At 42.5% G+C, this 22,646-nt stretch overlaps 1 protein-coding gene across 1 annotated transcript in view; it reads right to left on the bottom strand.

Moving 5' to 3' along the window:
• Nucleotides 1-520: 520 nt before the first annotated feature.
• LOC135090682 (hemicentin-2-like) overlaps nt 521-22,646 on the bottom strand; it is a 164,094-nt gene continuing 141,968 nt past the window's right edge. The window contains 3 exon segments of the mRNA XM_063987681.1: nt 521-3,088; nt 3,723-3,897; nt 20,670-20,797. Coding sequence (XP_063843751.1) covers nt 2,895-3,088; nt 3,723-3,897; nt 20,670-20,797 — 497 coding nt within the window. The 3' untranslated portion in view covers nt 521-2,894.

Below are 22,646 nucleotides of genomic sequence, written 5' to 3'. Positions count from 1 at the left end.
TGACGTACCCACAATCCCCCTGGAGGCGTCACAAGCACGTATTATGACCCATTTATGCTAAAGCCACATCGCCGCGAAAACATCAAAGGGGAGGGAGGTGAGGGCGCAATTAACTCGCGTCTCTCCTCAAGTTCCACGGCGCGGAGACCGAGTGGGCGTATTAGGAAAACAACCTTGCTTCTATAAATAGGTGCTCGGCAATTACTAGCAGAGAGAGAGAGAGAAAGATCGTCATTCATGTGTTTCTCTTGTCTGTTCACCTGTTTATCCTTCAGCTTTCGTCCCTGTAAGTTACCGCGGCGTTAATTTATCCTGCTTAATTATTCACAGTGTACGTGAGACCAGTCCCTCCGTGACCTCTGATTTGAACAACGGAAGACGCTCTGGAGTCTCCTCTCTCTCGTGGCCAATTAGGTGTGTCTTCCTTAAGCTTTCCTTCTCTTGGCAGCAGAGTGAAACGCGAGACTTCCCTCTTTATTTCTTTTTCTCCTGAACGAATGTGCGGAAAAGTGTAAAGGAAGTGTGTGTGTGTGTGTGTGTGTGTGTGTGTGTGTGTGTGTGTGTGTGTGTGTGTGTGTGTGTGTGTGTGTGTGTGAACGTGCATGCTTGAGTGGATCTGCAATACTCCTCCTCCCATTTGTCTTCGTGTCTCTGTTTTCCAATGCATCCATTCCTCTGTCTTTACGTATATGAATCTAGCTCCTGTGTGTGTGTGTGTGTGTGTGTGTGTGTGTGTGTGTGTGTGTGTGTGTGTGTGTGTGTGTGTGTGTGTGTGTGTGTGTGGGCAGGTGGGCAGGTGGGTGGGTAGGTGGATGTATTCGTCTGTCTGTGTGTGTCGGCCTGACCAATGCTTTGATCTGACGTAGGATGGACAGGGCACGCGGGGGATTTACCTGGTGAGGGAGGGTCTGATCCCACCTGTCTCTCCTCCGAGTTGGAATTGGGCCAGGCAAAATTACACAGACTCAAAAATCAATACTTCCACAGTAGGGATTCAACCTTGACCAGAGTTATTTAAAAAGGAGATAAGAATGAATTCGTTTTAACTGTTAGATAACTGGATTTACCTCAGTAGTTAGGTTGTTAGTGCAGATTCAATAGAAAGCCTTAAAATTGGATACATTCATGGATAGGAATAATAGTTGGATGTAAGTAGGTGTGTTTTATAAAAGGACAGCCACATGTAGGCCTACTGGCTTCCTGTGGTCTCCTTTGTTGTTGTGTTTCACCAAATAAGTGCAGAAAACAAAGAGGAATTGCAATGATCAGAAACTGTAACAAAAAGACTGCAAAATGAAACCAAAAAAGAAATATAAAAAAAAATGTAAAAAAAAATGCAAGAAAAATATTAAAAAATGAACTGTAAAAAAAAATGTAAAGATCGGAAAAATATTAAATCAAGGAATTTTCTTACGTGAACCAGGTAATTAGTTTTCCTTGAGGGACAACGGAATAAAAAGAAGAAGAAAGAAAGAAAACGAGAAGAGAGATAAAGACAAGGAATATAAGAAGAAATAACTTTAGAGACAACGGAAAATAAAGAATAAAAGAAAGAAAACGAAAGAAGTGAGATAAAGAAAAGGAATACAAGAAAAATAACTTAGGGAGCGATGAAAAAAAAGAAAAGAAAGAAAACTAAAGTGAAAAGAAACAACTTAAGGGGCAACGAAAGAAAAAATAAAACGAAAGTGAGGTAGAGACAAGGAATGCGAGAAGAAATAACTTAAGCATAACACCACACAGACACTTCTCTCCAGACATCAGGTTCAGTATGTACAAAAATATATACATCGGGAAAACCTCGTTATTTTGCAGAATACTAAAAAACACCTCCCTTAATGTTCCTCAGAGCGCCTGCACAGTGTCCGGGAGGCGCGGCGATACATTACAACACGCACCGCCACGCCTCCTGTACAGCACAAGACCTTGCAGACAAACATGCTGGTTCCTCTACGCTGGCACACGGTTCGAATCCACCTCAAGACAAACTGTAAGTGGTTCGAAGCCTGAGAGGTGCGTGGATCCCCTTGTGTCGTATCTATAGGCCATCCAGCACTGCAGAAGCCTTTTAAACACCACTCTCCTCCGTTACCAGAGAGGATCAAACCCCCTTACAATGTCTGCAAAACACACAACAATTACAGGATGCTTATTATACCGATAAACTCCCACACAACACCTTTATAAAGTTAAGATTACTTGTTACCCTTGCAACACCTGTACAAAACACAAATAGAATACAAACAAAGGCAGACAGACGAGCTGGCGACGTGCGTATCACATGGCAGTATAATAAAACAGAAAAGAGCGAAGATACGGTGCGATAAAGTTAATACCAATTATTTTTGTCATTTTTCAGGGAATGGAAAATATTGGCAGTGTCCCCCACTTTTTTCTCTCCATGCCAGTGTTAATCATCAGAATTCGAGGGAAATGTTTGAGTATTTGACTAAAAATTGAACACAGCAAGTGGATGGCTTCTTCCGTGCGTTTTGCGTCGCAGGCGAGACTGGAACTGCAATAAACCAACACAAGTATGAACAGAGACACCACCTGAACCCTGACGAACAGAACAGACGAAGCCACCAACTGAAAGGCAGGAACCGCCCTTCGCCTCCACTCGACCAGATTGTCACGTGTGCTGTCCTTCAATAGACAGAGTGTAATCAATAAGCAACTTAGTAATACGTATATACAATGATATTTAGTGATTGGGGCCCGTGTACACTAGAGCAACCCATCTCTCTCTCTCTCTCTCTCTCTCTCTCTCTCTCTCTCTCTCTCTCTCTCTCTCTCTCTCTCTCTCTCTCTCTCTCTCTCTCTCTCCCCTGTCATGAGCGTCCCGGTCCTCGCTACGCCTGACGTGGAGTCCCCCAAGTCGTCCAGCTGTCCTCTTATCTGTTCGTGAGGAGAGTCGTGAAGGGCAGAGCGAGTCCCAGCAGGAGCCTCGGCACTGCGGCCTGGGTGACGTGACCGACGGGCCCGTAGAGGCAGAGGGAGGTTAAGAGAACCTGAAGGAGGGCTGAAGGGGCGTTGCAACCTTTCGTGGCGCTGTTGTCCGTGGTTTGCATGGCGGCTGGGGTTTTGCCTAGAATAAAGAGAGGCGCGGGGGTCGGGGGTGAGCTTCCGAACTCTGCACGTGTAAGTGTGAATGTGTGAGTTATAGAGGACATATGCGTGCGTTAGTGATGGTCTTTACGTGTGTGTGTGTGTGTGTGTGTGTGTGTGTGTGTGTGTGAAGAGAGAGAAGACATTAGTAGCATTTTTACCATCAGCATCCCTAAATGTTATGTAAGATTAGTAGCATAATCTACGAGTGTTAATCAGCTTATCATCAAATTGCTGCAATCAGTAAATTACAACACTACGGAAATTCATTACTCTAATTGACTATTTGGAATCATATCAACAGTTTTACGGAGAGCAGTTAATTTCAAGACACTTATCGCAAAAAAGGTGATTAATACGAGAGAGAGAGAGAGAGAGAGAGAGAGAGAGAGAGAGAGAGAGAGAGAGAGAGAGAGAGAGAGAGAGAGAGAGAGAGAGAGAGAGAGAGAGAGAGAGAGGCAAGAAAACAAAACAGAATAGCAATCAGAAAAAAATACGTAAAAAAAAAAAAAGAACGCCGAAGACAAGACGAAGAGCACAAGAAACAGGATGCCAAGAAAACAAAGGAGCATCGTAGCGAGTCAACAAGGAACACAAGCCGGCCAATCCCTTACTCTTGAGGACGTGGACTTGGATGGAGATCTTCTGGGCGTTGGAGGGTTTGCAGGAGTACTTGCCGGAGTCCCAGAGAGTGGCGTTGTGAACCAGCAGGGAGGAGCGGGTCGTGTCGCCGTCGTGCACTGTCTCCACTTTAATCTCTCGCCCTTCCCTCGACCCATAGTTTACCAGCTGCGTCAGGAAAGAAGGATTCCATGTAAGAAAGGAATCCAGGATCTTAAGGAAGAAAACAAGCCCTTAAGGTAACCAAGAAGCTTTGAATCTCGGCCCCGTTGTTCACCAGCTGCGTCTGGAAAGAAGGGATCCAGAATCTTCTTAAGGAATTACATGCTTTTAAGGAAGGATACAAGCCCTTAAGGGAGCCAATGTCTGTGCTGGCTCTTGCTGGGGGTGCTTACATGCAGTTCTTCATTTACACGCCTTTCTGGGAGGATGCGTGTCTTTGGTGAAACAGTGCAAGATCCTTAGGTGTGTGTGTGTGTGTGTGTGTGTGTGTGTGTATTGACTTTCGTTCGAGTGTTTTGCGTGCTCCTGGTAAAGGATGCAGGTTCTTGAGGAGGGATAAACACATGCAAGGAGCCTTTAGTGGGGGGAAAATGTGTAGTGGACGTAGTTATAGGTCATTTCTTGTGAGAGGACAGGTATAATTAGCTCTCGTCTCGTATTGGCATGCTGTTGGTAAGGGGGACAGGTTGTTGAAGAGAGATAAATGGATTTTTCTGGAATATTTTGGTGAGAGAACGTGAATATTGTCGGTGTTTCAGGTTTGTTTGTTTTTTTTGTTACTGCTAATTATTCAGGTGTTGCTGTGGTGCAGGTGTGTGTGTGCTGGCTTATGTTGGGTATCTGCATCCTCCTGGTGTAGGTAGAGGCTCTGGAAGGGAAATAAAAGTCTTCTCTAAGTTTGTAGAGGGAGAAAATGACAGTTGGCAGTACTTACACCTTACTCTCTTATTTGCATGTTCCCGGTGATAATAAAATATCTTCAGGAGACATAAAGGTCTTTGTTGGGAGTTATTAGTGGGAGAAAGTGACTATTGGAGGTAGTTATCGCTAATTGCTAATGTCCCTGGTGTCAAGTAAAGGGGTATTTCCAGAGATCTATGGGGTAATTACCGAGGGATGTTTTTTCTTTTCTTTTTCTTTCTGAGAGATAGAGAGAAAAGACAGATTTTTTTTAACAAAGTAACTTTTTATGAGAAGTTTTAAGAGAGACTTTTTTTTTTTTAGGAATTTGTGAGAACTTAGAGGGGAATTCGTAGAGATGATGAAAGATAGATAGAGGAAGAGGGAGGAGGACGAGGTGGAGGAGGAATACAAAGGAATACAAATGAAGTCCAAACAGCAACAGGCCCTTAATATCCTTACTAGGCTGTTTGGTAACTATTCTACGCTATTAGAGAGACAGACAACATAGCACAGAGGAGGAGGAGACAGAAAAGGAGACAAGAGGAGGAGGAGGCAGTTAAGGTGAAGAGTGTAGCAATGACAAAAGGTAGTAATGGTGACAGATGGAGGAAGAGGCGATAATGAATGTGACGAACGCAATGACAAATGACGCGGTGCATTTGTCACGTGGGCAGTGAAGGTGAGAAAAACGTGAGTAGAGCGACGCTGCCTCACCAAAATAAATAAAACCACTGTTACCACGACACGCCAAACACGAAGGGAGAAAAATACATTCCCGTGAAGCAAAAAAGTAAAAAAAATGCTAAACAAATACAAAAATAAAAAGGGAGAAAACTACTGTAATAATAAAAAATGATACAATACATGGAATACAAGTACACTGACAGATAACCTTAACAGAACATGCAGAGAAAAATACATTCCAGTGAAAATATCTAAAAATTCTAAACAAATATAACACAAGAAAGCGAGACCCTAGTATAGCAATAATAAAATGATAAAATACACCGAATACACTGACATACAAGCTATACAGGCAAAACACATATACACATAACCCCAACCCTGCTAGCCCAGTACACACTAATGGTTATAAATACAGAGACGAAAAGATACATGTGAGAAATGAATATGCAGTGAATATGTTGAAAGTGAGTCGTTACAATGAATGCCAAGGTTAGGCCGCCCCTGCCCTGCCCTGTGCTCGTTGTGCTAAGCGGATTACCTTAGGATTTCTGAATAAAACATTGATCCAATCCCCAACAACAACTGGCCAATAGACGGGCGCCCATTGGCTGACCCTTCCATTACGTCATAGTGGGAGACTTGTGATGTTTAGTGTGACGTCACGGGAGACAAATAGATGCGTAGCAGAAAAAGAGTGAGAAATGTCAGCGTAGGTAAAAATAAAGTAATAAATATTCATGAGTGTTTGGTGACGCTTGTGTTTGGTGATGAGTGATGAGTCTTCGCTGTGTTATAAATAAATTGTTCAGGTTGTGAGTTCCGGCTGTGATTTGTGCCCTCTCTCATGTCGCTTGTCTTCCTCTGTTTGTGTTGAGAGTGTGTATGTTTCTATCTGCTTGTTGACTTTGTGTTGCCTCTCTCTCTCTCTCTCTCTCTCTCTCTCTCTCTCTCTCTCTCTCTCTCTCTCTCTCTCTCTCTCTCTCTCTCTCTCTCTCTCTGGTTACATTGTTAAAGTAGAATTATCTTTGCAATCTAATACTCCATTTCTTGTTTTTTGCCCTTTTATTTTATAACTCCAATAACTTTAAGTGCTAATAGGACACCAGAAAAATACCTCGTTGTTGCGAAGTGTTTGTTGTGAACTCTATGGCTCACACACACACACACACACACACACACACACACACACACACACACACACACACACACACACACACACACACACATTCTTGCGTGTTGACCCATAACGTTGAGAGGCGGCTCTTAATAGTATTACAACCTGGGTGCATCCACACAACACCACACACACACACACACACACACACACACACACACACACACACACACACACACACACACACACACACACACACACACACACACACACAGCCCTTCCCCTTTCCATACAAACAAACGCGGAAATAAAACCATAAACTAAATATATAAATACAAGAAAACAAAACAAAACAAAAACAAAATTTACATAAATACATGAAATATCAGAGAGAGAGAGAGAGAGAGAGAGGAGAGAGAGAGTGAGAGAGAGAGAGAGAGAGAGAGAGAGAGAGAGAGAGAGAGAGAGCACGGTCCAGGGAACATCAAAGGAGCCACGCCCAGTTATGATCCCCGGGCTTTGTATGTTGTCCTTTTTGCGCAGCGTTGCTAATGTGGCAGCGGCAGAAAGTGGCTGTCGCTCAACCTTTCGTTTACGTCCCGCATTAACATGGAAAACAGCACCGCTCGATGTACTAAAGCTGGGAGGTGGTAGGACGCGTGCTGTGTGTCTGTAGGGACAGGGGGGGGGAATGCAGTGGTGGTGGTGGTGGTTGTAGTGGTAGTGGTAGTACTAGTAGTAGCTGTAGTAGTAGTATTTATTGCTGTTGTTGTTGTGGTATAGTATTTTTTTTTAGTAGTAGTAGTAGTAGTAGTAGTAGTAGTAGTAGTAGTAGTAGTAATGTTATCGTTGTTGTTGTTATTGTTGTTGTTGTTCCGGTAGCAGTAGCAGCAGAAATATCAGCAGCAGTAATCGCGCAATAAGCATATGTTAGGAGTAATAATAACTGATGGGTCTGAACGTCGTGCTACATTCCTAGTTAAAGGGAGATAAGCGAGAAAGGAGTCACACTTTATCTCATTACAGGTGATACATACACAGGGCAAGGGATAAAACTGAAACATTAGTTATGCTACACACTTCAAGAAAGTAAAAGAAAATAAGAAAAAGTTTAAGAGACACGTAAGTCAAACATGTAAACTAAGAAAAAAATGTAAAGAAAAAACTCAAGCCTTCATAGGAGATTTTATAAATTCTTCCAGACTTACTCGCATATTCGGGAACTGAACAGAAAAAACATCTGGAAAATATCTCCGTGAAAGCAAAAGACAGAAGCAAGTATTGATGAAAGCAAAGATATGAAAAAAGACTATGTCAAAGAGAGAGAGAGAGAGAGAGAGAGGAGAGAGAGAGAGAGAGAGAGAGAGAGAGAGAGAGAGAGAGAGAGAGAGAATCACACACACACCCACTACCTTCTCTCTCTCTCAAACACACACACACACACACACACACACACACAAACCTAATACCCCCTTCCCACACACTTTCCCCCTCCCCCCCACCACACACACCTTACTATCTTCACCTGCCTCATAATTCAGTTACACCTCCACTTACATCCCGTGTCGGTCTTTCATCTTGCGCTAGCGGGACCGAGGTGCGCTGGGACACAAGAATATCATATCACGGTCTTTTCTCCGGCAAGCTTCTCGCGTCCTCAGGCAGAGCGCGGGTCGAGGCGCATCACACTGACTCCTTGTTAACTCCACGAATTCTGCATGAGCTTTGTGTCTCCTGCACGCGTCATTGTCTCGGTCCCTTGCTCATCTCTCTCTCTCTCTCTCTCTCTCTCTCTCTCTCTCTCTCTCTCTCTCTCTCTCTCTCGTCTGTAACTTGCCACAAGAATCACCGCCCAATGAGACCAAAATAACTACATGTGATATTTCAGCTCCTCCTCCTCCTCCTCCTCCTCCTCTTCTTCCTCCTCCTCCTCCTCCTCCTCCTCCTTCTCCTCCAAACCTGTCCAATTCCACCTCCGGAAAGACCAATCATAACGACGGATTTCACGTTAACCCCCATTTATTGAGAGAGAGAGAGAGAGAGAGAGAGAGAGAGAGAGAGAGAGAGAGAGAGAGAGAGAGAGAGAGAGAGAGAGAGAGAGAGAGAGAGAGAGAGAGAGAGAGAGAGAGAGAGAGAGTTAATGCTTACTTAAATAATCCATAATAAATCACTAAGTCTTATTATGCCTGGGAAAAAGAAAAAAATAATGACAACAATATCGAGCAAAAATCGCTTCTAGTTTCCAGATTTGATTCACTTGATCCCCCAAATACCTCTCTCTCTCTCTCTCTCTCTCTCTCTCTCTCTCTCTCTCTCTCTCTCTCTCTCTCTCTCTCTCTCTGTCTCTCGTCACATCTTTCCCTTTAACCCCTAATCTCTCTCTTTTCCCCTTTTAAAGCTTCAATCACTGCCTTTTCCCACACTCTGCGCCCATCCTTCCCTCGCCTGTCCACGCTATAAAGAGGAAATTCGCGCGTTCTGGACTTAGAATATCGCCTCTAAGATTTATGGTCCAGATGAGGGGATAGATTTTATGACTCTCTGGAGAAGTGAGTTATTTCTCATCTTTATCATTTTTACCTTTTTGGACGAAACACCGCGAGAGAGAGAGAGAGAGAGAGAGAGAGAGAGAGAGAGAGAGAGAGAGAGAGAGAGAGAGAGAGAGAGAGAGAGAGAGAGAGAGAGAGAGAGAGAGAGAGAGAGAGAGGGGGGGGGGGGATTAAGAGCAATGCAGGTGGAAGAATATGATTGAGAGGAAAAATAAAGAAAATATAAAAGGAAGTAGGAAAGTAAGGAAGCAAGGAAGGGAGGAAAAAAGACGAGAAGGAAGGAAGGAAGTAAAGAAAATGTGAAGGAAGGAACGAGCGAAGGAAGGAAGGAAGGAAGGAAGGAAGGAAGGAAGGAAAGAAGGAAGAAAAAAATGAGAGAGAGAGAGAGAGAGAGAGAGAGAGAGAGAGAGAGAGAGAGAGAGAGAGAGAGAGAGAGAGAGAGAGAGCGCATCGTGCATCACCCGTGAAAAATAGCGAGATAAAGAAAAGTATACGACAGGAACAAAGAATTAAGACAGACAGCCAGAGAGGGAAAGTGTTGAAGCGAGAAAATATGAAAAACAAAGAAATAAACTGGCAAAACATACGACCGAGGTGGAAAAAAAAAAAAAGTGATGCATTTTCATATGAATCACATTATAACAAAAATGAACAGAACGAAAATGATACAAAACTTCATAACAAAAATCCCTCGAAACTATTTTTTTTTCTAATGCGAAGAGAAACGAAAATTTATGCTAAAAAAAAAATAAATAAATAAGTAAAGTATATAAGTAAGATGAGTTAGCAGGAATTAAGTTAAAAAAGAACCGCATCAATTTCAAAACTTTACATCCTCGGACTTTATTTTTTATTGAATCAAGGGGAACACCTGAACATAACAAAGTGGAAGGCGAGGACACAGGGAAAGGTTCGGACGACAGAGGAATGTTAGGCGGGAATGTATGTGTCAGGTTGCATGTTGATGGGACAGGTGTGTGAGAGGAGACAGGTGTGAAAGGATTATTGGGGCGACACGTGTGGGTTGGCAGGCTTGGCGTGGCGCTGTGAGGGAGGGAAGTAGGCATGAGGGCAGACAAGTGTGAGAAATTCGACAAAGGCGAGTGTGGACACATGTGTAGCATATATATAATGAGGATACAGGTGTGAGACAAATGTGTGACAGGTATAAGGACAGGCAGATGAGATAAATGAGACAGGGATGAGCTTGGACAGGTGTGTAAGGGAAACATAGGTGAGAATATAGATGCATGAGACAGGGATAAGATTAGATAGGTGAGTGATCAGACAAGTGACAGATGTGACAGATATGAGGACAGACAGGTGTAAGAAGGAGAAGGAGAAGTTCAAAGACAGGATTAGACAGGTGAGAAGGAAGCACACAGGTGTATATAGACAAATGAGACACGTAAAAAAGCTGACAAGTGTGAAACAGATGTGCAAGTAGACAGGACAAGTATAACAAGTAGGAAAGAAGACAGGTAGATGAGGGGAGACAGAAATATATAAGATGACAGTGTGAGAGTGAGAGAAAACGGATGAAAATAAACAAATCTGTATAAAAAAAAAAAAACACATACAGAATCCAACATATATGTGTGTATGTGTGTGTGTGTGTGAGTGTTAGAGGTGAAAGCAGACATATGACTGAGGTACAGGAACACATGTATAAGTGGACAATACAAATGGAAACAAGAGACAAGCCTGAAAGCAAATACGTGTGTGAGTGAAACGAGGCAAATTTCAAAGCAAAAAGGTACACGTTGCCGATATGTAAAAGCAAGCACACGCAACAGGCAGACAGATATGAAAGGCAGCAGCTACATGAGGTAACAAGACAGCTGTGTGATTGCAGCAGGACACAGGTGGTTCAGGCAGGTATGCAACACATGTGGAGGGAAGGACAGGACCAGGGAGCAGACAGGTACTTGGACAAATGACAGGTAAAGTAAAATGAGACAGGTAGATGTATTTGAGAAGCATATTAGACAGTGTAAGAGAAAGAGACGTAGTTAAGTGGACAGGTAGACAGGTAAGCCCGGGGGAGACAGGCGTAGTAGAAGGACAGGTATATGAGAACAAGGCAAGGGTAAGGAAACAGACAGATATATGTAAGAGAATCATATTGCACGATGTAAGAGAAGAAAAGACAGGTATTGAGTAGACAGGTGCGTGAGAGACAGGTTTAATGAACAAAGATACCTGGTGGTGAAGATAGATACTCGTGTGTGTGAAAAGCAAATTAAACAATCAATAGGAAGGTGAGACAGACACTAAAACAGACGGAATAACAGGTGAAAGGACAGGTGTGGTAACAGGACATAGGCACCTGAAACTGACAGGTGTAAAGAAGCATAATATAACACGTATGAGAAAGAAAGACAAACATTACTAAACAGGAACAAAGGCGAGGGAGAGACAGGAGCAGAAAGGTAACAAAGACACCTGATAAGGAATACATGTATGAGAAAAGGAAACTAATTAGAAAACGTAAGGGAAAGTAAGATATTAAAATAGACAGGTAGACAGGTGAGAGAGAGACAGGTGCGATGAAGACAATAAGAAAGGAGGAAGACAGAGATGAGAGAGAGAATCTAATTACAAGTATGGAATAGTAATATATTAAAACAGACAGGAAGACAGGTGAGACAAACAGGTGTGATAAGAGGACACAAGAGGAAAAAGGCAGGAAGGAAGACATAATATGAAAGAGAAGCAAACAGACCGTGTAAGAGAGGGAAACTATTTCAAACACGTATAGAAAAGTAAGATATTAAAATAGACAAGAAAAGAAGTAAGAGAGACAGGTGAGAGAGGAAAAGGGAACAAAGGACAACCTCGTATGTGAAAGAGAAGCATACGAAACATGTAAGAGAGAGAGAGAGAGAGATAGACAGAGACAGACATTAGAGCGGACGGGTAAGTAGAGGGTGCAGGACAGAGGCAGACGGGGACACATGGCTTACACATAACCTAACACCTTTTGCTGATGAATGACTCTCCTTTACGGCTCCCTTGGGACGTCCCTCGCCCTCCTCGCCCCTAAACGAGACCCGGCCACTGACCCGCCGCCCCTACACGCCTCCTGCTCCTCTACACTCTGTCTTGTTCGAAAAAATGATCTTACAATCCTTTCTACAGCCACTGCCAACAATTCTGAACTCCTGTGTGTGTGTGTGTGTGTGTGTGTGTGTGTGTGTGTGTGTGTGTGTGTGTGTGTGTGTGTGTGTGTGTGTGTGTGTGTGTGTGTGTGTGTGTGTGTGTGTGTGTGTGTGTGTGTGTGTGTGTGTGTGTGTGTGTGTGTGTGTGTGTGTGTTGAAATACAGATTACATACACTGGGCTTCGCTGGCTCCATGCATCTTTGTTTTAGTTTATTTGCAGCAAACACAATGTATTTTTCAATAGTTATTACGTGCCCCTCGGGATTTGACACACAACTTTTAGTTTGAAACAACTACTGCAATATTTTTGCGGTGGCTTAAATATTGCTACACCTCTTCCCAAGTGTCCTCAACCCCTCCAAAAATAATAATATATAAAAGTAATAAATATAAAAATACAAGGATAATATAAGAGATCTTCATTTTAAACAATATAATTTTGAAACATTTGCCGCAGGAAAACTAAAGTATTTATGAATTATTTATTAGTGTATCTATATATTCACATTCAACTCATCGCCATTCACGCCTCGCCGCTCCCCTCGCCTTGAATCATGTAATTTCCTGGTGTTTATCGCGCACACATCCCGCCATTTCGCTACTGTTTATTTGTATCTTTGAACCGTGGTACTGAAACTCACCTTCCTCTGGCACAGTTACCGCCCTGCTCCCCTCCACTTGATGCAATCTTTATACATTTATCCTGTTCGTATTTCACTAATTTGCTATTTATTTCTGAGTTCCTACTGAGGTACTTGTACATTACACTCCTGCTATCACTTATAACATTGTTACTTCCCTCATGTCAAATAAAATACCTTTCAAATGTTTTTTTTTTTTTACTACAGATTGGCATTTTTTCGTACTAATTACATATTTATCTGACACTCATACTTTGCTATTTCGTCATCTCAAATAAAATACCTTTCAAATATATGTATTTTTTCTATAAATTGGCAGACATTTTCTTCTTTGTCGTAGCAGTTACATGCTTATCTCATACAATAAATCATACCTCGCTGATTATCTAAAACAATGCTGGTGTCAAGCAAACATCCTCACTTGTACAAATCCACCACTTTCTAATTTATTTAAAAGATCCTCTGAAGAAGCTGCTGCAAAACTAGTTAGGGAAGAAGGTGCTCCTTTCTCAACCTCTTCCTTTCAACACCAACCTCCAATTTGTCAGTCTTCACACGTGGCATTCAACATTTTGACTCCCATTTGACCCATCCTTAAATATCACTGAGACATCTTTACTAGCTCTACAACCACCTGCAATCTTTAAACTGGATATAAACTGCAAAATCTATTCTTTTTTACATATTCCTAACACTAAGAACACTCGAATCCTCCTCTCCTGCGCCATCTTTAGGATCCCATTATGTTTCCTGCCTGGTGGTATATTCCAGGATTTTTCTTCTTTCTGTTGCAGCGGTGTGTCCCTATTCCATACTTTACTGGAGCGTCCTTATCCCGTCCCGCCACATCCTTCCCACCTTTATCTCAGCACGGATCCTTCTGTAATCCTTCCTTGTGGCCAAACCGTTAATATTTTTCCTATATATCTTCGTCTCCCCCTCGTATCTTCTCTCTCTCTCTCTCTCGCATTTATTTTCGTTGCATTTGCCACTGCCTCGGTTTTACTTTCTCCTCTTTTTCCTATTCTTCCTCCTACGCACGCCTCTTCCTCTTTCTCTTCCTCCTTATTCTCTGGGCCATCACTTCCGACAGTGCTGGTATCTTTTCAGTCTCTTTCTCTTCGTTTCCCTTTAAAGATTTCCAAACTTGGGAAGAGAGAAGAATGAAAGAAAAATCACTGGCTTGCTTGCAGGAGGAGGAGGAGGAGGAGGAGGAGGAGAGTGTAAGCGAGACTGCCAGTGAAAATTTTGCCAATAAGACTTGATTCTCAGAGTATTTTCCCTCGCCAAGCAGACACAGTTGGCAGATATGTTTTCTTCTCATACCAATTGACTCTTTCCTCTTTGACCTCCTTCCTCGCTTCCCTCCATCTCAGCGTGACACTCCTGCTTTCCTCCGCTGCTTCTCTTTACCGAGTCTTTTTCTCTCGCCACCCACTCGCTTTCCTCGTGTCTCGTGAGTTTTCTGTATTTTTCCTCCGTATTTCTGTGCCTTTTACTTGGAGGAAAAAACTCGATGGGTACTTTTAGGAGAGAATGTTTATCGTACGTGCTTTCAAAGGTAAAATTAGGGACTTGTGCATCGTATCTTACTTGTGTTACCTGGATAAATACTTTCATCGCGTCATCTTGTAGGAGAGGGAAAGAAATCTGTTTACACTCAAAGGACAAAAATCACTTCACATTCAGAGGATAAAAGGCAGTTTACAATCAGAGAGGAAAATAAAAAAAAAAGCAGTTTACAATCATAGGAAAAAAATGTTTATAATCAGAGAAGGAAAAGAGTATCCTACGATCGAAGAAGGAAAAAGCAGTTTACAAAGAAAGAAACAGTTTACAACCAAAGGAGGGATAAAGCCGTTTACAATAAAAAAAAAGGGAAAAAAATAGTTCACAATAAAAAGTTTACAATCGAAGTTTGCAATAAGAGGAAAAAGTTTACAATTAAAGAAGGAAAAATCAGTTAACAATCAAAGGCAAAAAAAAAAATGGTTTACAATAAGGGAAAGTGTTTACAATTAAAGAAGGAAACAGTTTATAATCTGAGAAAAAAAAACTTTCCGATCAAAAGAGAAAAAGTTTACAAGAGATAAAAATAAAAAGTTTACAATGAAAGAAGGAAAAAAAAAAAAGCAGTTTCCAGTCAAAGCAAAGTTCCTAGTGAAAGTTTTTCCCGCAATACCCAATAGGAGGTAACAAAATGCGGCCCCTCGAGGCTTCCCTTCCCCTTCAGCTCTCCCTTCACAGTGCCATATAATCGCTGCCACGGTGCTGATGTGTTCATTGGTCGCCGCACTCCCCAGCCAGCCAATCATCAGGCAGTGTGGGACCAATACCAGACCAGACTCAATTCAACGACTGTATGTGTATGTGTGTGTGTGTGTGTGTGTGATTCACCTACGGTCGTCTGCTGGTCACCTAGTCAACCGTTCCCCTACGGAAAGAGCTCAGAGGTCATAGTGACCGATCTTCGGGTAGGACTGAGACCAGGACAGCGAGGTCACAACCCCTCGGGTTACATCCCATACCTACTTGCTGCTGGGTGAACAGGGGCTACACATTGAGGCTCGCCCATTTGCCTCGATTCGAACCCGGGCCTTCTTGGTTGTGAGCTGAGCGTGCTAACCACTACACTACGCAGTGTGTGTGTGTGTGTGTGTGTGTGTGTGTGTGTGTGTGTGTGTGTGTGTGTGTGTGTGTGTGTGTGCAAATATCAATATCAGCACCAAAACTTCCCGCGGTCCAAAATTACAATTCTGAACTGCTCTTTGTGAAATCTCAAAAGTGCACGATAAGTATTATTCCTGTTACCAGAGAGCGGGTGCAGGCGCACACACACACACACACACACACACACACACACACACACACACACACACACACACACACACACACACCTATTATGCTAGTAATAATGTTTAATAAAGCATGGAAAGGCAAACAAACATGCAAACAATGAATTATTAAACGTGTGTGTGTGTGTGTGTGTGTGTGTGTGTGTGTGTGTGTGTGTGTGTGTGTGTGTGTGTGTGTGTGTGTGTGTGTGTGTGTGTGTGTGTGTGTGTGTGTGTGTGTGTGTGTGTGTGTGTGTGTGTGTGTGTGTGTGTGTGAGTGTGTGTGTATGAACGCACGCACGCACATCTCGTGATCCGCTGCGATAACCACATCACGGATTGCTTGAAATATTAATAGCAGGTTAATACATTCACTCGCAATAAAAAGAACATAGCAATCCCGTGGAGTTTGATGGAATGAGGTGGAGCGGCGGCGGGTGCTGGAGGAGGAGGAGGAGGAGGAGGAGGAGGAGGAGGAGGAGGAGGAGGAGGAGGAGGAGGGCGGGATGGGCGAGGAAGAGGTGGAATGCTATCAGATTTTTGCATTTTTCATTTAAATTCGAACCCGACAATAAAATCCTCTGAGAAAAGTCTCCATATCAGTATTCACTCAGTCATATTGCGATTCTATCCCTTTTTTGTCCACTTTTATGCCTTCTCCTTTATCCTCTAAAAGCTTCCTATCTCTCCCTCTCATTCTCATTGGTAGGAGGACAGATTTCTTACATATTTATTCCCTTATTCAACTCTGACGCTTTTTCTCCTCTTTTCCTTTGTCTTGCTTGTATTGTCGCTCGTCAGGTCTTCAGGTATTCTTGTCATATGCACCGTGTACTCTGCAATGATATTACTGCATACATTTGTAACACCTTCTTCTTTCTTCCGTTCTCATGCATTTGTGATGGAGCGACGAATGTGGAATAGCACTGGAGGACTCTGAAGAAGTGGAGGAAAGTGGAGGGAAGTGGATGGTGCGTTCTGCAGGTAGTGGCAGCAGTTGGTGGTAAAGAATATTCCTTACAAAAGTGGAGTGGAAGGGTTTAACTAGTGGGGAATAAATGATGGGGGAATGAGTGACGGTGGATGGATGGTGTGGAAAGAAACAGGGGCTGGATGGAGAGAATGATGGTGAGGAATGGATGGTGAAGCACGGCAGGTGGGGGAATGAGTTCTAGGGAATGACAGATAGTGAATGGAGAGCGAGAAACACCTGGTGAGGAATGAGAGGCGTGGAATGAATAGTGAAAATGGATTATGAGGTGTGAGTGAATGAAAGCATGAGTAGTGGAAATGATGGGGAATGAGGGGAAATGGCTGAATAATGAATAATACCAGAGAATGATGGGAAATGGGTGATGAAAAATTAATAATAGTAGGGAATAATGGGAAAAATTAGTGGAAATAAATGAATAACAGGAGAATGATGGGAAATGAGTGATGAGGAATGATAAATAGTTGAGAATGAAGGGAAAATGGGTGGTGAAGAATAAATAACACTTGAGAATAATAGGGAATAGGTGAAGAAGAATAGGGAATGATGTGGTGAAGTCAGAATGGGGAAGTTAACATTAATTTAAGATAGAGAACATCAATACAAATAACAGAGCATTGTAAAGCAGGACAGGCATCAGAAAGGTGTGACGAACAGGTAAAGGAGACAGGAAAGGTAATGACTGTGAAGAGAAGTGGCAGAAATGAAGTGTTTTGCAGCTGAAGTCTCTATTGTTTTTTTTATATATTCAGTTCAGTATTTAGAACTTGCGTATCTGTTGTCGATATGAATGCAGGAATGTGTGCGTGTGACGTGTGTGTGTTTCAAATAAGAGTGTTAACTGCTTTCATTCCACATGTTTTATTTACCACTGTATCTAAATTCCACGAGATTTGTTTTATCATCTAATGGAAGCTAATAGTCGCGTGCTTCCTCCTTTGTGTATTAATAAATAAAGCCTGGAATAATTTAAATGCTTCGTCGATCATACACACACACACACACACACACACACACACGCTAATTTATGTTTTTTTTTTTTCGTAATTTATCTAACCACTGCAGTTTCAAGCGTCTCAGAGTGAATATTTTCTTTTTCTTATTCTGCACTATCTCTGTAATTTTGCAGCTTGATGTTTTTCAATAGCACTGTTAAAAATAACTGTTAAAAATAGTAGTAGTAGTAGTAGTAGTAGTAGTAGTAGTAGTAGTAGTAGTAGTAGTAGTAGTAGTAGTAGTAGTAGTAGTAGTAGTAGTAGTAGTAGTAGTAGTAGTAGCAGCAGCAGCAGCAGTAATAACAGTAGATAGACACACACACACACACACACACACACACACACACACACACACACACACACACACACACACACACACACACACACACACACACACACACGTGAGAAATAGCCCCCACACACACCTCTAATCAGCGAGGCAGCGGCAGGTAGTGGTGGGAGGAGAAGAGAGAAAGTAACATATTTTCACCTTAATACTACCCACAATCCTCCCACGCATCGCTGCCTCGTCTGCTTACCTGTCTTATTAGTCACGTGGCGGGCAGGTAGGCTCCTCCCGCACCCCCCAGGCAGTCAGTCAGTGGTAACAAAAAACAAAACGCCTCATCACGCACTTCAAAGAGATAAATGTCACGATCTGTCACGCCAATGTCACAGTCGATATTCCCCATTACTGCGCCTCCCATCCTCCCACTCCCCTCTTATTCATGTTCCCTCGTAAAGCATCCTTCTTTCTTTTTATCTTTCTCTTTCTACTATAACTGCCTCCTCTTTTTTTCTCCCTTTTGTTTATGCTTCTCGTTCCTTTCCGCTTTTCATATCTTATTTTAATCCAAGTATTCCCCTTTTTTTATGTTTTCTTTCTGCCTCCTCCCACTTATCCTATTTCGTCCCTATTCAGTTCTCTCTCTCTCTCTCTCTCTCTCTCTCTCTCTCTCTCTCTCTCTCTCTCTCTCTCTCTCTCTCTCTCTCTCTCTTCTCCCTGCCCCTTCTCACTAACTCTATTTACTGTTCACCCAATTATTCTTCCTTTTATTTCTTTCCTCTTTGCCCCTTCCTGCTAATTCTGTCCTTCATATTCACACATACCATTCCTTCGTCTTTTTCCCTTCCCTGTCCACGTCGCTTCCTTGCCTCCTTCCTGTAAAAACAGAACCGTCCCTTTTTGTAACCTTTCTTCCCCTCTCCTAGTATGTTCTGTCTGTTTTCTTTTCAGGCTTTCCCGTTCTCTATTCCTTTCTGTCCCTCTTCTGAGTTTGTTCAGTTCCTCTTTGACAAAAACATCCTCCCTATTGTGTGCATCTCTCTCCGTTTTTACAAGTGTCCTCCCTTCCCTAGATCTTCTTTACCTTCCTGAATATTCTTCCCCTCCACTTCTCTTCCCCGTCACCTTCAATCACCGCCTCCCCTTCCTTCCTTCACCTTTACTTTCCCTTCTCGACAACCTCGCCTGACCTTCCTTCTTTTTCTCCATCCTTCTTCATGTTTCCCCCGCATCCTGACCACAGTTTCCTTCCTTCCCTCCTGCTTCTTCTCCTCCTTCTCCTCCTCCTCCTCAGGCTCCTGCCCAAAGCCACAGCTGCGCCACGTCCCCCAGGCTGCCGTGACGGAATGATCGGAGCACCAATTGAGGGAATCGCTTCTGCTCGTTCCGATAGTCTAACGCCACCGATGGTATGCCCTGCCTGCTGACCACACACACACACACACACACACACACACACACACACACACACACTATCTTTATGCTTTTATTTTATTTTTTACTATTTTTTTCGTTTGTTCGGGTTCCATCTAACCACTGCAGTTCCTGAAGTGTGAGATTGAGCGATTTTCTTATTCAGCAGCATCTCCCTGTTATTCTTGAGCGAGATACTTGCTAATTGTAAATAAACCGTTGAATACTATTATTATCTATTAGTGGTATTACTACTATCACACACACACACACACACACACACACACACACACACACACACAACAATGGGATGAGAAATAAAACATCCTATACTCAGAAACATAAAAAAGAGAATTGAAAAAAAAAAAAAGGAAAAAAGTGTGGGTGAGTTCTGGCTCTTAGCTTATTGTTGCCCCCCTCGCTATTCAGTATGCACAGCAGCAGCAGCAGACATAATGAAGTGCATAAATAAAGCACAGGAGCGGCGGACGGGCCTTGCAAGACATTCCGAGGCATGCGTGGGGGTTCTCTTTAATTCACATGGACAAAAAGCATTCATAAAATCATGCAAATCAAGTATTAATGAGTACAAACGCACGAATGTGACCCGTGAATAATCAACCAAGGTTCTCCTATGAAAGTGGACATAAAAGAGGCGAACATGCAGACACTTACCTTGGGGGATCAATACGTACAAGTGATAACGACGCCAGTGCCAGGAAGTGTCAATTAATACCAAAGAGAAACCAACACTGCGATCTACACTAAGTGCCATATTCTCAAGCGCTATTGGCCTTCATGAGAACTGCGCACAAATCCCACAGAGGTGATTACTTGGATCCTCTAGAGTGTATTTGTATATATTGATGATACAGAACACTTAGCAAACTATATGATTATGAAAACACCCTTGAGAATCCAGATAATGAAGCCTACATTACTGCACTTAAAGCCTACAGGAGTATTTTATTTTCCCTTTGATGATGCAGAAGCCATAAAAAAAAAAACTATATAATTTTCAAAACACCCTTGAGAACCCAAATAATCATCTCTGTGGGCTCTCATAGGGCACTGTTAATCATGACAATACCCTCGTAAACACCAATAACATCCACTGAACACTGCCCAAACTAACCGGAATCATGAAAACACCCTTAAAAACAAAAATAATTTCCACTAGAGACTGTTCAAACTAGCAAGGATAATAAAAATATGCTTAAAAACATCGAAAAACAGCCGGAATCATGAAAACACCCTTGAACACACTAATACCCTCCACTAGATACCCAACAGCAGTCCAGGCAGGCCAGCCAAGCGCTTGAGAATACGTTCCTATTGAATACAGCCACTCAGTTCTCTTACCTTGTCACGGTGATACCACAGGATGAACTCAGGGGGCGTGGGGCTGAAGTGGACCACGCAGGTGAGGTTCAAGGTGCTGCCATTGTCCAGAAACACGTCCCCGTCACCAAGGAGCTCCGCCGTGGGGACTGCAAGGAGACAAACGCGATTTACTGATACGGAAGATAAGGAATGTACAGAAGATGAAGAGGACGTGTTTGAAAATAAATATGGTGAAGAGACAGAGATAATAAGAGAAATGAATGGAGGGAATATAGAGAAGAACAGGACATTAAAGGGGTATATGTGTGGAAATACATATATAGTGAGGAAACAAAGAAAACCGCATAAATTTTGAATAATAAGAGGTAAGGAAAGGAAAGGGAAAGAAGAACAAAAAAAAAACATAGACAGTGAGAAGGGACAAGTCAAGATTGAGAATACAGTGGGGGAAACAAAGAGAACAGTACATACATTTTGGATAACAAGAGAAAAAAAGAAGGAAAGAGAAACAGAGTGACAGTGAAGGGACAAGTGAGGGAGTAACATTTCAAAGGCAACACTCCACACCAGCCACTCCATTGCACTCCATTCATGTGGACTGCAGGGTGTATTGTGGATCGTCACACTAACAACTGTAATCTGTAGTATGTGATATGTGAGCTGATTATTATTATTGTACTGCTTGCTGTGGTCAGTAAACTACCCAGCTATCTAATACAAAGGAACACAAAGGAAGAAGAAGGAATAAATCTGATCTGCTGGGCCTTACTACACTTTTGTCATAACTTATACTATATGATTGAGAAAGAGAGAGAGAGAGAGAGAGAGAGAGAGAGAGAGAGAGAGAGAGAGAGAGAGAGAGAGAGAGAGAGAGAGAGAGAGAGAGAGAGAGAGAGAGAGAGAGAGAGAGAGAGAGAGAGAGAGAGAGAGAGAGAGAGAGAGAGAATGGATAGAGACACACACACACACACACACACACACACACACACACACACACACACACACACACACACACACACACACACACACACACACACACACACACACACACACACTGACAGACAGACAGACAGACAGACAGACAGACAGACAGAGAGACAGACAGACGTATAAAATGAACAGAGGGTACGCAGGTAGCGAGTAGAATATAGAAGAGAAAACTCCTCACAAAAGGCACAGCGGAGGAGAAGAGAAAACACGGAGGAAAGAAGAAGAGAAAGAAGCACAAAGGGAATCAAAGACAGAGTTTGTTAAAATTCATCCCGCCCTTTAGACGCATCTGACCTGACCTTCCACGTGACCTAACCTAATCAAACTTAACCTAACCTCTTCTCACCTCACCTCGTCTTACCTTACGTTATTTTACCTTACCTGACCTAACCTAATCCTTCACGTGACCTAATCAAACGTAACCTTACCTAACCGAGCCTCACATCAGCTCACCTTATATTATTCTACCTTACCTAACCTAACTCTAAGAAAATGTCTAATCTAACATCATCTCATCTTACCTTTACTTCACCTCAACTTATCTAACCTAACCTAACCAAACCTAACCTAATCTAAACAAACATAATGTAACCTAACCTAACCCTGAGCAAACGCAACGTATCAAAGCTAACCTAATGAAACATAACCCAACCTTATAACCTAAAATAAACTGATCTAAACTAAACTAAGCTTACATCACTTTATTTTGTCTCATCTAATTAACTCGAGGGAACCATAAAGATTACTAAGACACTCAATTAGCCTTCAGAAACCTTCCCATGACACTCAGCCTTCACGTAGCTCGCCAGACTCACTAAAAGGACCCGCGAGGAGAAACAAAAGCAGGTCGCAAGTGTCCACGTGAAGAGAATTAAAGAGTATATGCTTTTATTTCAGCGAGAAAATGAAAAATTCGCGGGTCGGTGTAAAACTTAAGTGGTTCAGGAGCGTTTTACTTGAACAAAGAGGAAGACGCAGAAAGGTTTAATTATAAAAAAGGAACGC

The sequence above is a fragment of the Scylla paramamosain genome, chromosome 35 (assembly GCF_035594125.1).
Source record: "Scylla paramamosain isolate STU-SP2022 chromosome 35, ASM3559412v1, whole genome shotgun sequence".
Lineage (NCBI taxonomy): Eukaryota > Metazoa > Arthropoda > Malacostraca > Decapoda > Portunidae > Scylla > Scylla paramamosain.
Note: the sequence above shows the minus strand (reverse complement) of the source record. Positions and strands in the feature narration are given on the sequence as shown.